The sequence below is a fragment of the Diorhabda sublineata genome, chromosome 5, assembly GCF_026230105.1.
Source record: "Diorhabda sublineata isolate icDioSubl1.1 chromosome 5, icDioSubl1.1, whole genome shotgun sequence".
Lineage (NCBI taxonomy): Eukaryota > Metazoa > Arthropoda > Insecta > Coleoptera > Chrysomelidae > Diorhabda > Diorhabda sublineata.
In genome coordinates, this window is record NC_079478.1 from 7,815,961 (window position 1) to 7,831,631 (window position 15,671).

A 15,671-nucleotide genomic window follows, 5' to 3' on the forward strand; every position below is an offset into this window, starting at 1 on the left:
GAATGGGTGCAACATCTATTAATTGATAATTGAAGAAATGGTAAATCATTTAAACATTGAGATGATGTTATTGGATCTAGTACAACTAGCTCACAATAGACAAATTATCTATTGAACAAATACAGTAGTATATCCACCTGAATCATTGTCTCGGATGGAGATAGCGCAACTAATCACCATTTCAGTGTCTTCTGTGACATCGACGTGGCTTCTTCTATTCCTCTACGGTGATTTTTTTGATAGCGCTATTTTTTTTGTTTCGATTTTGACGCACAAGTGAACAACGTGCAGCCGGTTTAAAAATGGCGACAAGTGGACGTTGTGGATGTTAATCAACTCCGAATCAAATCAAAAAATGTTGAATGTTAATCTTTTCTTTGGTTATGTGTTAAGAAGACTATGCTGCTGTGATCGTGAAAAAAGACTCGGTTTGTAGCAGACAGGAGTCTAATTTTACCACCATGACAAAGCACTCATCCATACAGCCATAGATTACGTTTCCACGCACCTTACTCGCCTGAACTGACCCTGAATGACTTTTTCTTATTTCCTCGTATACAAAGAGGCATGAACGGACACCAAGCTAAGTAGGAATTGCTGGAATCGTTGATGGAAATCAAACTAAAACACTCTTCATTGTTATCATTATACCAATACCCACAACGCCTTTAGATAACCAAGCTATTCTCTTCATAGACCTAAGGCCAGCACTTCATCGATATTTACCTATGAATCATAAGTTTGGACTACTTAGGTAAATGTAAAGTTATGGAGGAATAAATGACTAATAAAAATAGTGATATGAATAGATAAAAATCGCCACCAGAAATGGAGACGAAAAAAATAAAAGAGTGATAAAGCAGTACTTGGAAATTTACAGGAAATAATATCAAACAATAATACAGTAGAATTAATAGCGTTATCGTTCACTAGAAGCCTAATGAATAAAAGAAAAAACGTTGAAAACATCAAAAAAGTGCGGGATTAAAATAGGAAAGCATAGCTAGATCTAGCACCATTAAAAACAGAAAGGAAAACGTGGAAACCTCAAGGAAATGGAGGGTATTCGCAGAACTATAGAACTATATATAGATCTAAGTGTATAGATTAAGCAGTATTGGAAGAAGAAAACATTAAAACATTAAAGAGATGGTGTTAAAGAGAGGTACGCGGGATTAAAATGAGCAAAAGTAGCTAGGTCAACAAGGTTTAGAAGCAGATAGAATAACGTGTAAATCTCGAAGAGGTATAAAGTATTACAAAAATATGTGTAGGATTAAACTGGATCAAATTAAATGATTCTAGGAACCTTAGGAAGAGACGAGAAATCCTCAAAGATATTGAGGATCTTAACAAGAGATGCCCAGGAATAAAATGGACCAATAAGATCTAGACTAATTAAATCAAGAGATGATTGATCCATATGGACTCTAAAGACATTAAAAATATTTGTTAAGCCGCTTTGCTCTGTTTTATATATATTAAGTGGAATATTTCGGTTGAAAGGTGAACATCACTGTTAACCCCGCCTTGACCAGGTGTATGCGGGTGATTTAAAATAAAGTTAATATTATACATACTAATGATCCCTTCAGTTTCAACAAAAATATCAACCAAGTTACTAGTTTTTTACTATATTCTGAAATAAAAGTTGCATTATGAAAGGTTCAGTGAATAATTAATGGGTACATGTAATTTTTAGGTAAAAAAACATTTTCATTATAATATTAGTTCAAAAGGTGATTCTATAAAGAAATCCTTCTGTGTTTTCATTACTCATCATAGCTTGAGCATCATTAAATAAGAGCGTAAGTTTCATTTCATAACTTTCTGACTCTCATAAATCTTCAACTTTTTCTTATTTCAAAATAAGTTTCTATAATTCTTCTTTATTGATTAAAATGCTTGTTTTTCCTAGAGTTTCAATTTTATTTGTTACCATATTTGTTATTTGGTTGACCATCAACGAAGAATTTTATAAAATCTATTCATTAAATGTATTTGTGAACCAACTTTTACAATAATTGAAAATAAACGTCGTAGAAATATTACCCTCCAAATCGGATAAAATTTTGTCTACACACTACTGTTTATAGAAATTGAAGGTTTTGAAATTCATAATCGAAATTATAATATTTGAATCTCGATAATGCACCAGCTAACAATATAATAATTTTGAAAGGGTCAAAAAGGATAATAATAAAGAATAAGCACCTTGAGAAAAGTTGGAAGTTTATATATGCGGAAAAGCAGAATAATGTCAAGATTTTCTTTGATAACCATTTAAAGGTATTAGTAGAATATGTTTTACAGTTAGCAAAAAAATTAAAAGTCACCCCTCCCTGTCATATGTTGATATATTTGAACGATTGCTACCCCCTGACGTCACATTATACATTATGAAATTCCATATGTAAAAATAATCAAATCAAAACAGCAGGTCCAAAACTTCTCTGTAATTTTCATTCAAAATAAGTAGTATAACAAGCTTGAGCTCGCCAACGACTGAAATCTGCTTAAACCTTTTGTTTTTCTTTCACATCGAGCTTTTGTATTTTAATAATTTAATATGCCGATTTCCCTCGCATTCAAGGTCACAATTAAATACGTTAAGAAGTTCAACGAGCGGGGTGAAATCAACTCCGAGTACGAAACACGCAGTGAACTCCCCAAAGACGCTGTCGCCGGACGAAAAAATAAAAGAAGTCTACAAAATAATTCCAGATAACCGTAAACTGGGAGCTTATTTAGATAGCTGAGACCCTACAGATATCAAAGGAACGTGAATTATTGTGTGTGAGCAAAAATTCTGTTTAAATTGGTTGTAGCGTGAGCCTCACAATCAGTCAAAAGTAACGAAGAATTGGAAATTTCGAGCAGTGTTTGGGTCTGTTCAAACCCGAAGTATGGGTCGATACTCTACAACATGACTATCTTTTCACACTAATCGACAGTCAGCCGAATGGACTGCACGTAATGAACCGACTCCAAAGTGTAGAAAGACGCAAAAACTGGCTGGTAAGGTATACAGTTATTTGAATGCTCATAGTATAATATTCATCGACGGTTTTCAAAAAAGGAAAAACCGTATATGACTATACGTAGCGTTATATGAGCGTTTAAAGGACGAAATCGAAGTGAACGGCCCCATTTGAAGTAGAATAAAGTACTGTTTCATCAAAACAGTGGACCATGCCACGAATCAATGAAAAATCATACCAAAATTGCAGGAATTGAGCTTCAATTTGCTTTCTCATCCATATTCTCCAGATCTGGAGCTCAGCTACTTCTTCTTGTTCTCAGACATCGATGCTCGCTGGTCAGAAATTTTGAGCCGATAAGGAGGTTATTGTCGAAACTAAAGCCTCTTTAGATTCTAAAAACATGATTTTAAACATTTTCTAATTTTTGTTCTTCCAATTTTTGTTTTACTAGGTACATTTATTTAAGTATATTATTTGTTCATTACATTAAAGCTTCATCTCTTTTTCAATTAAATGTATTATATTATTTTTTATTCTTTCATAAAGGCACATCTTGAAGTTCGTGGTCCAAAATAATACTGAAAAGCCGTGCAGCATCATTGAATTGAACATTCGATTGTCAGTGATAAAAAAATGCAAAACGTACACCACTCAATCTCCTGCATGTATTCAGAATATTCCACACAAAACGATCCTTGGACGTCTCCCAAGGATCATATATCTACGACAGATGCCACTTATTCAAAACAATTTACAACTAAAAGACCATTGAGGGAAAAAAATCCAAAAAATATCAAACACGTGTCGTACAAAGAAAAAACTCCGCAAGTGGTGGCGCGACGGAATGCTCGAGAAAGAAGAAGAGTCCAAGCTGTCAACATGGCTTTTGTGAGATTGAGAAAGGCCATTCCATATCAGAATGCGAGGTAATATGATACGATTTTTTAAAATTTTGTTTGCTTTGACGAAAGTAGATTTAAGAGTCAAATTACTTTTTTCGAGAATATTTTTACTCTAGCGATACCGAAATAATGTGTCTATTTATTGATAGATGAACACGTTTCGACAATAGAAAATCTAAAAATAATCTAATATTTTTATTATATTGAATTCCTTTTTATAGGTAAATTAAGTATGTGAAAATCAGGTATTTCATTAAAAAATATAAAGAGGGTACGTCAATAATCAAAATTTCAAGTATTTACAACAAAGAAAACATGCTTAAGCATATTATTTTCTAAATATCAAATATATTATACGAGGGTCAATAAGCCCGTAACTTTTAGACTTAAATCCAGGTTATTTGATAGAGAATCAGGTTGAAAAACTCCATATCGCAGATGACCAACATCAAACTGGTAGGTAGGTAAATTGTTTCTGAAGACGTTAACTTGGTTATCGAAACTCGCGTTAGTTTGATTGTGAGTGTTGATGTAGTGGTACTCTCAAAAGTATGTTCAGTATGAATATCACCAACGGTTCCAGAAATTCCAACTTAGTTGTAAAGATTGCGCTTGTAGAATGCAGCGCCCATTTTACAGATAGCTTTCTCATACTTAAGAGAATATTATAAATGTAAGCCTCTGATTAATGTTAGATGTCCATTATATTCACAATCTCGCAATTTGAATAATTATCCTGAAGATACTTTGCCCCATGAAATGATTTGTGAGTTATTTCCTGTTTTAAAAGTGAACACGGATAATATTCAACGTCCGGGTCATTTATTCACGGTAACTACTTTGCTCTTGTACTTAATGAACGTCGAATAAATGTTCAATCTCTTGGATTATAGCTAGCGTTTTCAGCACCTACAAATCCCTTTATTGAGTTGGATTACTCCTATTGTTCTTTTTGTTGCAGTTTGTTGTTGGTCTTGTCTTCGTTTGTCACCTTTATCTATTCTTTTCTGTTTCTGCATTTTGCTTTCCAGTCTACTATTTTTATGATTGTGGTATCTTCTTCAATTTGGTTTCTCCAGGTATTTATTGGTCTGCCTCTATATCTTGGCCATAGAGGTATACATTGTGTTATCTATCTCATAGTTTCTCTAGGTTTCGTGACTAATAAATTTCATCCAAAAGGGGATGCAAAATTTGGTTGGAGAATTTACATTTAAAGAAACTATCTGCAAGATAGATGCCGCGGTTGCTTAATACTATCAAAAGCTCAATGGAATTAAGAATTCGAACTAATATATGGATAACTTTTTTTTATCTATATGTCATATATGAAACTATATATGCGTATTTTGCGTACCAAAAGATTATTTTTTCATGGTTTTAAAAAATCAGAAACTCTCTGGATTAATTTTGTAGAATTAGCAATAAATTTTTCATTGAAACGTCACTCTTTCGTCAAACTGCCCTCGTATAAGCAATAATTGGTTTTTATGTTGTCAATAGTAAAAATACACTGGTATGATTTCAGAGGAAAGAGGATAAGTAAAGTAAAAACTCTGAAAAATGCGATAAAGTATATCCAGGAGCTGGAAATAATATTGCACGATACCAACATATATGAGGCGTATTATAAATATGTAAGTATGGTCGATTTATACTTACCTATAACACACAAACTAATTCAGGTTAAAAAGGTCCTTCCATGTGAGATGAAAGTTGAATTTTAATTTCATTCATATATTAACTGTCCACTAGACCAAACCAAATGCCCACATAAAATCTTGGGATTATCTAGGCGCACATGGTCATCATGTCATGCCTTTTGTTCTGATTATCAATACGTAGTTAAATTTATTGTTCCCCTTAAGCAAAAAAATTCATTAGCAACAACCTCTTCGTGTTCTAAAATACGGTATACATGATTTTCCGTACTAACAATGTTTGGTAGAACTAGTCTTCTTTAGGTGATATCTATCGAATTCCGTAGATTTATTTTGATTCTGGTGCAAAATACACCACCCCTTTTGGGTAAAACTGTTCATATAATTAAGAAATCTCATAAAGCGTATGTTCTCTTGAATTTTTGGTCAATTTACTCTACCAAATAATCATTTATATTAGAAGGACAGCCAGTACGTCCCATTTAATCGCAGCAAGCCAGTTCGTACCTCTTCGACATCTAGCGGTTCCACATCAACCTAATAACAGCTCAGTATCACTATTCACTTTAATGTTACCTTTCTAGTTTTCTGTATATTTTTTTATTATTATCTGTTATTGAAGACCTATTATTTCCGGTTTTGGCTTATCCTTGGTATACATGCTTTCTTTTCATCATTCACACTTTCCTGGAAATGTCTTTTCGCTCCATTAATAATTCTAGATTCTCTTTCTACCCCATTTTTTTCTGTTTAGCTCCTTCCTGTTTCGCTATTTCTATATTCTCCAATCACATTTCTTGTTCTTTTCTTACTAGTTGTATAACGAAATGCTTCGCTCTTTTCCAATGTGACTTGAATTCATGATTCTTCAACTGCTGTTTCTGTCTCTCGTTGCTAGCTTTCCATATCTTATAAGTATTAGCTTAGATTATCATTCTCCTAATATTCTCATCCAAATAATATTGGAGCCCTTCTATGGAGGTCAGACCTATGAGCTTAGCTTTTTTTCTTTATTTCTTTCTGAAATCTGATGGTCAGTCAAACTGAATGACCATGTTTGAATTCAGCTACCCAGAATTTTACTATCGTAAATGATAGTGCAGAGTCTCTGTAGACAGTTTATATTTTCTCTTTCATTGTTTCATTTGTATACCTATACGTATTGCAATTCAAAAGCCAATATGTAATAACAGCGTAATACTAAATTTTTTCTATTTTCTTCACAACGAATCACCTATACGATTGTCAACTACAAGCTATGCGCTCAAAATGGTGAGAATCTCTCAAAGCATGCGCAAATAGTACTAATATATTCACGTTGAAATCGGAAACTTTTCGGATAACCCTCGTATAATCATATTATGCCATCACTGCAGTGTTAAGGACATTAAATAAAATTATTGATTTCAATTTTTTAGGATAAATACCATGATTTTATATGCCTACCTGGCAAATATGATTATGAAATGGAATGAAGAAACTATCTTCGTAGAATTATATTCAAGATCAAACTTATATTCGTAAGATGGTTATAATTCTCAAATTATTATTACAATACAAAAAATATTCTTGCTGAGGTTAGTCAGTTTAATTTTATATTTTAGGATGACACTGTGGGTTGAAACTATGTCCGAACTTGTCAGCTTTCTCTTTTTGGTTATATTAGGTTTGTTACAACCTGCTATTCAGGACCGTACTTGGAACGGTTATCGGAAGAGCTTATAGATATTTTCTGCGCAATCTCCGGGTATGCTCGGTTCTTGTAACAGTACTTGTTATCAACTAAAGGTTCGTTCCAACCCATCAATAAACCGTCCTTGGTACGGTGACGATTCTGAGCAATACGCGTTCCCACCGTCTGAATCGGTACACAAACGATATCTGAGTCGGCTAGAACGCAAAACAGAATCGTTCCTATAACGGTAACCGCAAGGCTGAAACACATAATCTCTATTGCGCAAAATCGTCACTGTACCAAGGACAGTTTTTTGATTCGATGAGTTTGGTGTCATGTGTCAAATACTAAAATTTTTCTGTTCATTTGTTACAATTGTTACCATGTCCGAGATACAAGATACTCGATTTATTGAATTCAAAATACGAATACTACAGAAGTACTTCTTTGTAATTATATAAAAGATTCCCTTCTTAGACTTTTTTAAATTTTTATAGTCTTTTTTATCGAGTAGTAATTTATATTATGCATTTGTTTCTGTATCCAATAATGTGAGAGACACATAACCTCAATTCTACAGTTTGTATTTGAAGCACAATTTTGAAGCTCATTAAGCCTAATTAATTATATGGAGATTGAGGAGCAAGGGGGAAAACGCGACTGTGTTTGACGTATATATTTAATACTCCCTTATTGTTAGTCCCTGTAACTGGAAGTGTCATATATGTAATACTCTTATTTGGACAGTTGGTATGGAGAAAAAAACGTCACTATGTTACGGTGCCGACAATATTCATTTTCTCTCTCGTTTGAGACACTTTATCTATACCGCGCATGCTTGATAATGCGCAGAAGCGAGCTGAAACCTCGGAGGATAGAGAAATCGTTGGAATTCTGTCTTCCTTAGTCGAAACATCTTCCACTTATAGACACTGTCCATATAGAAGTATTACATATATGGGAAGTGTTGCCTACTAAAAGAGACAGCAACTGCAAAGTTATAATAATCATTTTTGGTTCGTTAGTTCAAATCATGCACGTTTCTTTTTTTTTTTCAATTGTTATTATGAATTATTCATATGTATGTATATATTATTTTAAATAGTTAAAAATTATTTTTATATGGTCAAAATATTTAATTGTTATAATCAATATTTAACATCTACTCATACAATTGCGCTGGTGATCATGCTCCATTTTCGGGCTTGCGCATATTATTTTAAGTCTAAATGACGGAAACAGATGTATGTATGTTTGCACCGTTGGGTCGTCATCCTTTTCCAGACCCCTACTAGCAATATAGGAGTATTAAATATATGGTTTAACTTTCCAAATGACAATTTGTAAAGTGCGCATCCATGTGTTCGATTGGGTGCTTAAATTGTGCAATTGGAAAGCAACTTCTAAAATAGTCCTAAATAACTCATTCTTGACAAACTATGTGGTGGACATTTCTAATTGTGAAACAATATTATTGATTTCTTGTATGAGATGAAACCATATAAAACCCTATTAAGGTATAGAAATATAAAATCAATTAGAAACAATAATTCAAAAAAGGAGAGAAAGACTAATGGGATTTAAAACACAGTAACAAAATCATTATTAAATAGATATAAATTAAAATTAATATGAATAACCTCAGATTACAATATTTGTTATATAAATTAGCTTTGTTCGCAGATTTGATTCCGAACTAGTTCAGAGTTCTTTTGTGATTCCGTATTGGCGGGTCACATTTATTGAGTTCAATATTCGTTCAGAATCGGTAGTAGCAGTTATTTTATTTTTATTCGGTTGCTCATGTACAATACCAAAAATTTTAATAAAAAATATAAAATCAAGTCAACTAACTATAGCACATTAGAAGTCCCCCAAAAAGTTTAGAGGAATTTGCGATACCAATCTTGCAGATAGCTTTTTCATACCCGTTCCGTTCAATTATTTCCTTCATCACCTATCTCCCGTAATTCTATTTGACGATCTATAAGTAGAAAAGCAAGGATTTTATTAACTATTTCTGGAGTCGTTACAGTAAATGACGGGCAATGTTCATACGGCTACTTTTAAAAGTAACGAATAACTTTCAGGATAATTTTCACGTAATTTTTTCTTCTTCTTCTTATTCATTTTTAAGATCTCATGATCTGTTAGTTTTGCAGTTTCCTCTGTATCAGTTCCTGGGAGGTGGACTGCTAGCTGCCCATCCATCTCTTTTCCCTATTGGTATCCCTTTAAGTACGATGCGTGGCAGTCTACTCTCTTCCATTCTTCTCACGTAGGCGTACCAGTATCTTTTTCTTTGTCTCCTCCATCTTACGATGTCTTGCACACCAGATTGTTCTCTGATTCGATCTACTCTTGTTTTTTCCCTGAGCGTTTTCATTTCGGCTACCCACAGCATGCTTTCCGTTTTGTTAGTTTCCTCTCTGGTCTCTGTTTCTTAAATTGTTTTTCGTTTGAAAGAATATTAAAACTAATGTATCTATGAGATTTATGTAAAATATTGACAGATGAGAACGCTGTGGAAATTAACAATATTATCAACGTATCGAAGCTTCTATCTCAAAATTCACTCCTCCGTCAAACATCGTTCGTATATGATAGTAGTAAGTAGTCGTAGAATCAATATAAAGGCTAATTTTTCTTAAATCATTAGGGATAAAATAAAATCCAGAACCGGTTCTTAACGAATCATCCCTATTACAGCGATTCTGAAAAGATTATTAACTAGTTCGGAAAGGGTTCTATTTGTGATCCGCAAACAAAGCTATTATAGGTAAGTAGGACACACATAAAGTATATTTATTTCCAAGATAGATACGACGAAAACAAAAGCTCGACCGTGGTATACTACCTGGAAGTGATTGTACGACATTTTCTTTTTTACGCTTTATTCCTCTTGGTTAATACGTGTATGCATTTTTCTTTTTAATCGCGTTGCTTGCAGTTGATTATGACTCGAAAACCATTTTAAGAATGCTCATGAAATTTTGGTAAAGTAATAGAGAGGAGACAAATGTAACAATTTTCAAATTACACAAATTACTCAAATACTATATTCTCCATCAAATAAATTACGGCTTTTCTATCAAAATACTATTATGCCCATTGACTTTGAATATTTTAGAAATTTTGTATAAAGTTGAACTTGAAACTTTTGGTAAATCGGGATTATCTTTAACCACTCCCACAACTTTAGCCAAAGTTGGTATTCCGTTCCTTCGGAACTTTCCTTCATATTGCGTGTTTTTCAATTCCGTTTCATATTAAATACAGATATACAACATACGTGAACTCTTTTACGACTCTTATAGCTAATAAACAACTTAGAAAAATGACACCTTCAGTTTATATTTTTACCATTTTTAAAAAAACTATTTCAATCCAAAACTTAAATTATTTTTTTAACACGTTTTTTGAATGGGCTATAATCAAGTTCTTTGTGTCTGTTCTAGACATTTTATCATTCGAGTTGATTGAAGTTATACACACAATTATAGAAAATGATTACAAACCGTAATTAGTACAGAAAATAGAGATTTTAATTGAAAAAAGTGTTGTAACAGTGAACAAACAAGTATTTGAAGAAGAAAAATGAGTAAAGTGAGGTCAAAAATTTTGCGTTTAAAATATATTTTCTTTATCTTGAATGCCGAAACACTTAGAGACTATGATCGGGTTAACCCGATTTTGAATGTTCGGAAACTAACCCGGATCACGGTCATGTTGTGTGGAAACTGATCGAGTTAATAGTCTTAGTCATATGATATGATCCTTTCTACTCTGAATGGGGGGTAGAGGTAAGGAGAACCGTCTTGTAAGGGAGGCTAGCTGTAAACAAAAAATTATAATACGAATACTAGCCAAAATAGCGCTAGTGTAGCAAGTGGAAATGATATGAATTTAGCAGATATACATTTTATATACAATTTTCGAATGAATTTGTATATTATTAGTTTCTTTGATATAGTTATGACTTTCAAAAAAGAATTTAATTTACTGTCCTACTCTAATAGTTTGTGGCGCTCTTTTTAAAATTCTTCCGCTTGCTACTACAGCGCCACCTTAATTAGCTTCCTTTCAACAGACACTTTTCGATACACCAAGATGGTTCTCCTTACATCCACCCTCCATACTACCCTGGTAGCCGGTGGGTGAATGCGATCAGCTGTCGGGTTGTTTCATTTCCGCATAAAAATAGCTTATTGGCATTAAACTTTACTGCAAAATCCGTTGGAAGGGGTAAATTGTTGATAACTGCTCAATAACAATTATTCAAACATCTAAAATGTCTAATACAACCAAATAAATAGCATTGAAAAATTAACGTACAAAAAAGTAATAAAAATTAGTTCTTGACGATTATGTTTCAAATTTGAAATTTCCTCCGAAAATTCAACGTGACCTTCGGAGACTATGTCAGATTACTGCAGTACGGGAAAACAAACTTTAAGAATTGTCTATTTTTTATTCAGGAAATGATTGCAGGGCATTGAATTTTTAGCAAAAAACCATTTAGCAGATACACTAAAAGAGTCGAGGAAATTATAATATCACAGCATCAGAGGGCCAAACGATGTTATTCAACGATAAATCGAATCAAAACGTTTTTTAGAAATTGAATTACTTGGTTAAAAATGAACAAAAACAGAAAAATTTGTTTCTCGGAAAAGGTTTACAATTATATACAAATAAATATACGATTTATGATATGAGCACGATCGTTGTTTATAATTCTGGATAAGGGATGTTTCGGAAAGTTTTTTGGAAGCGTCACTTTATACTGGCTTTTTTTAGTTTTAACTAACCTTTCCGAGATTCTCCAATTGCCTTCTTATCCCTAATTGATGAAATTCTTAATCAAATTCTAATGACCACTAGATCATTCTCCGGGATGTTGTTAAGAAATTAAAACCAAATACACGGTTTTTACTTGCTGAAGAAATAAAAAAATTAAGTTGTACGAATCTCCATTCTCTTCACCCGAACAAATTTCTCCTAATTCCGCAGTAAAAGTTGAAAATAATCTTTTTCTATGCGTTTTACTTACATTAAAAGTAAAAGTATCAATTTCAAGCCTGGGTCTAAGTTTTCAAATAGCGTTACTATAATTAAAGTAATTGGAAATACAGCTATGGTTCCAAAAAACTGAGGCATCTCCAAAATTCTATTGTTCCGAGGGTTTTTTTCAAAATGACACGTCCGAAAGTAAGTGAATTCTTCCTCGTCCACGTATAATTTATCTCAAAATATTAACGATATACAAGAGAGAGAGAGAGAGGTTACGGATTGGTAGGATAAAGAGGATTGTTGTAAGGAAGGGGGTATGTTGGAGTAGAACCTGATATAGGAATAGCTCCTTTGCAGTGCTAGGGTTGTGTTGGTTGCGTTGAGCTGTGTTTGTCTAACTATTTCTGAAGGGAGATTTTGGCCAGAATAAAACGAAAATGAAGCTTGTAAGCAAAAACGGCTCTTCTTGTTTTTTTCATTTTTTGAGGAATTTTATTTATTTTTTGTTTTTAATTTTTGAAGAAATTCTTTTGGGTTTATTGAAAATTTGGTGTTTTTATTTATTTATTTTAAATTTAAAATGGGGCGGGAGGGTACAGCTGCGGCTGCATTATTCCCTATCGTCGGTCATTTGGCTGGAGAACCAGTTCACCAAGTTGCAGGACGATATACAAGATGGATGCAATTCTTTTGTATCTTTTTTCGGTTTCACCATCTCCTTTATTTAAAACTAATAAAGAAGCAGTTCCACAGTGGTGTTTCCAAAAAAAATTAGACTGGAAAATAAACTGGAGGTCTTGAGACACACAGCGTACTTTCATCCTAGTCTCTACTATGATTTTATTAAAGTTTATTTTTCCGTACTACAACCATTCCAAAATACGTAATTTTACATCCTGGCATTCAATCGCGTTTTGTACGCAAAAAGGTAATCAAATTATTTTTGTAGGAAATTAATAAACTATCAATCTATAAGAACAGTTTCTATCTAAGCACTTTTACGACTGAATCACCAATAAGTGACCAAACGGTGATCACACGATTACGATTGTTTATGCCTTGTCTATCTTGAAAATAAATACACTTTGGAATTAAATCTAGTCAAAAATAAATTTCAGTCTAGTCAAATATGTATACCCTGTCAATATAATATTTATTTCTAATAAAATAATAAAAAATAAAAAAGTTGTTCATGAACCACTGACCATTTAACAGCGATTAAGGCTACAATACACGTATGAATGGCAACGCCTAATCTAATACATATGTTGTGGCTATAGGTGGAAGAATGATTAGAAAAGTTCTTTCAGAAACCAAATATTTCCCTTGATATCTTCGTGTATCTACTAAGAAGTAAGGTGAGCACTTGTCCTTTCTGGAAAGAATCCTTGAACACATCAAGATCCACAAACGGCTTTAGCGCTGGCGAAGAAGTTGGTCGTAAGTTTGTTTTAATCAAAGATGTGAGCAGTAGTATAATCTGTGCGCTAAATTAACGATTGTGTTATGTCCTTAATATTAATCGACACGATCGTGTAAATAACTGAACCTGGAGCAATTTTGGCCACTATCAATATAAACATAATCATGGTATTACAGTAGCGCCAGAATGAGAAAGTCAGCAGCTCGTTATCATTATTTTGTTAGTTTTTTATATATAGGATAAAAAACCATTTAACAGATAAAGTGACAATCTTTCGAACGATAACTTTAACACTCTGTTGTAAAGTCTCAGAAATTCTAAACTCTAAATTAGACATTTTCTACGATGTTTTTTAATATCCGTCATAATTTTGTTCCCTTCATAACTTTTTTAGGGCGTAGCTAGTGCATGCACTACTGAAGTGGCCCTTTTCAACCACCGCGTAGATGATATTGTACTACCGTAAATATACTTACTCTTACTCTACTTATATCTCCTTCTTGTACATGGTTTTGGTTTGCACTACCTCCCAGTTTTTTTTGCTCTAAATCATTGTCTCTATAAGGTAATTGGGTGTTATCTCGCGAATTAGTTCTCTGCATACCTCGTTCATATTTCGCTCCCACTGCGATTAAAAATAGTATGCTCCACGATGTTTGTTAATTGGCAATAAATCCAATTTTCTGTGTAGATTTTTCTAAATCTTTTAGCATAAACGCCGAATACCTCACTTCCTGACAAATTTGGCTTAGGTAATAGTTAGTTATTCGGTATGTGCAGTCTGCATATATTATTTATTAGGCTTTTTGCCTAATGTGCTTTCGTTGTCTCGTTTTCCCGCTTTCTACGCTCTTAGAGTTCTTTCTCTTACTCAACTTTTTTCTTATGTTTTGTTCGTTCTCGGTGTTCTCATATATGTAGCTTCTTTCGGTAATCATTGGTGGTGTTATGCCTGTTATAACCTGCAGTGCCACTCCCCACGTTGATCTGAAGGTTGACGCTACCCACAAAAGTATGTTTCTTTGGGATTGACTCAGTATTGACCTGATTCTTTTAGTGAAGACAGACTTTTTCCTCACTAGTGCCCCATACAAAATCATGTTGTGGAGGGCGCTGCAAATGATCGCTTTTCTGAAGATGTTTGATCCACCCACGTTCGGGAGGATTTTCATTAGTTTTTACATTTTCCTCTTTGTCTTATGTGCTATACACTTGATATGTTTTTGATAGCTTAGTCCTTTATCTACTAGGATTTCTACGTATTTAATAATATTAGTGGGAACTATAGTAACTCATTCCAACGTGAAGCTAATATTTGCTTTGTTTTGGCTTCCTCTTACCAGGAGAGTCTATTGTCCTTTATCCATATAAGTTCTCGTTGACGTTCACTACAAGTTCTAGTTCGTTTTTTTCCGCGCCTATTAGTGCTGAATCTTCGGCGAATTCAATCGATGTAGAATTTCTTATCAGTTTCAATCTAAGGTCATCGTCGTATAGGATGTTTCACAAAGTTGGGCGTAGTACCAAATCCTGAGGAATCGATGTAGCAACCACTTAAAACCGTAATATGTGCATAAAAGTCTTCAATTAATTCAATACTCAAAGGGTTAATTGGTAAACCGCCTTCGGTTTTTTAAATCTGGAGTAAACCATGGATACCAAAAGTATGGCTAAGCCTGCTATATATCGTCAAATTTTTTTTACTACTTTATGTGGTTATACGATAGCTCCTTAAGTTAAGTAACTTCATTATTTATATTATTTAAAGGTGTCAAGTATGTAGAATGTTGGGGGTCGTCTGGAACCTCACATTTCCAATATATATAGCGCAATTTTATTTATTCATAGTTAACCTCGTAGAAGTTGCAGGTTTCCAAATCAAAATAGTTGTAACCAAGTCTTGTGGAAAAGAATCCCACATCAGGGGCTGACCTATCATAAAATAATACCAAATTTACTATTTATCTTCTCGCTTTCTTTCTTCCTCAAATAATCAGTTAATCATATTTTAAT

The 15,671-nt window shown here is 33.4% G+C and overlaps 1 protein-coding gene across 1 annotated transcript; it reads left to right on the plus strand.

Annotated features, from left to right (window-relative positions):
• Positions 1–3,647: 3,647 nt before the first annotated feature.
• Positions 3,648–7,074, plus strand: LOC130444381 (achaete-scute homolog 1a-like). The gene is made up of 3 exons (XM_056779476.1): positions 3,648–3,910; positions 5,415–5,523; positions 6,966–7,074. The coding sequence occupies exons 1-3, from the start codon at positions 3,648–3,650 to the stop codon at positions 7,020–7,022; spliced, it is 429 nt and encodes a 142-aa protein (XP_056635454.1). The 3' UTR covers positions 7,023–7,074.
• Positions 7,075–15,671: the final 8,597 nt, after the last annotated feature.

Bases quoted from the DNA above. Each gene is read 5' to 3' on its own strand.
- LOC130444381 (XM_056779476.1), top strand. From the start codon at position 3,648: ATGTATTCAGAATATTCCACACAAAACGATCCTTGGACGTCTCCCAAG. The intron at 3,911-5,414 runs GTAATATGATAC...GTATGATTTCAG, and splicing joins ATTCCATATCAGAATGCGAG to AGGAAAGAGGATAAGTAAAG. The intron at 5,524-6,965 runs GTAAGTATGGTC...TCAATTTTTTAG, and splicing joins ATGAGGCGTATTATAAATAT to GATAAATACCATGATTTTAT.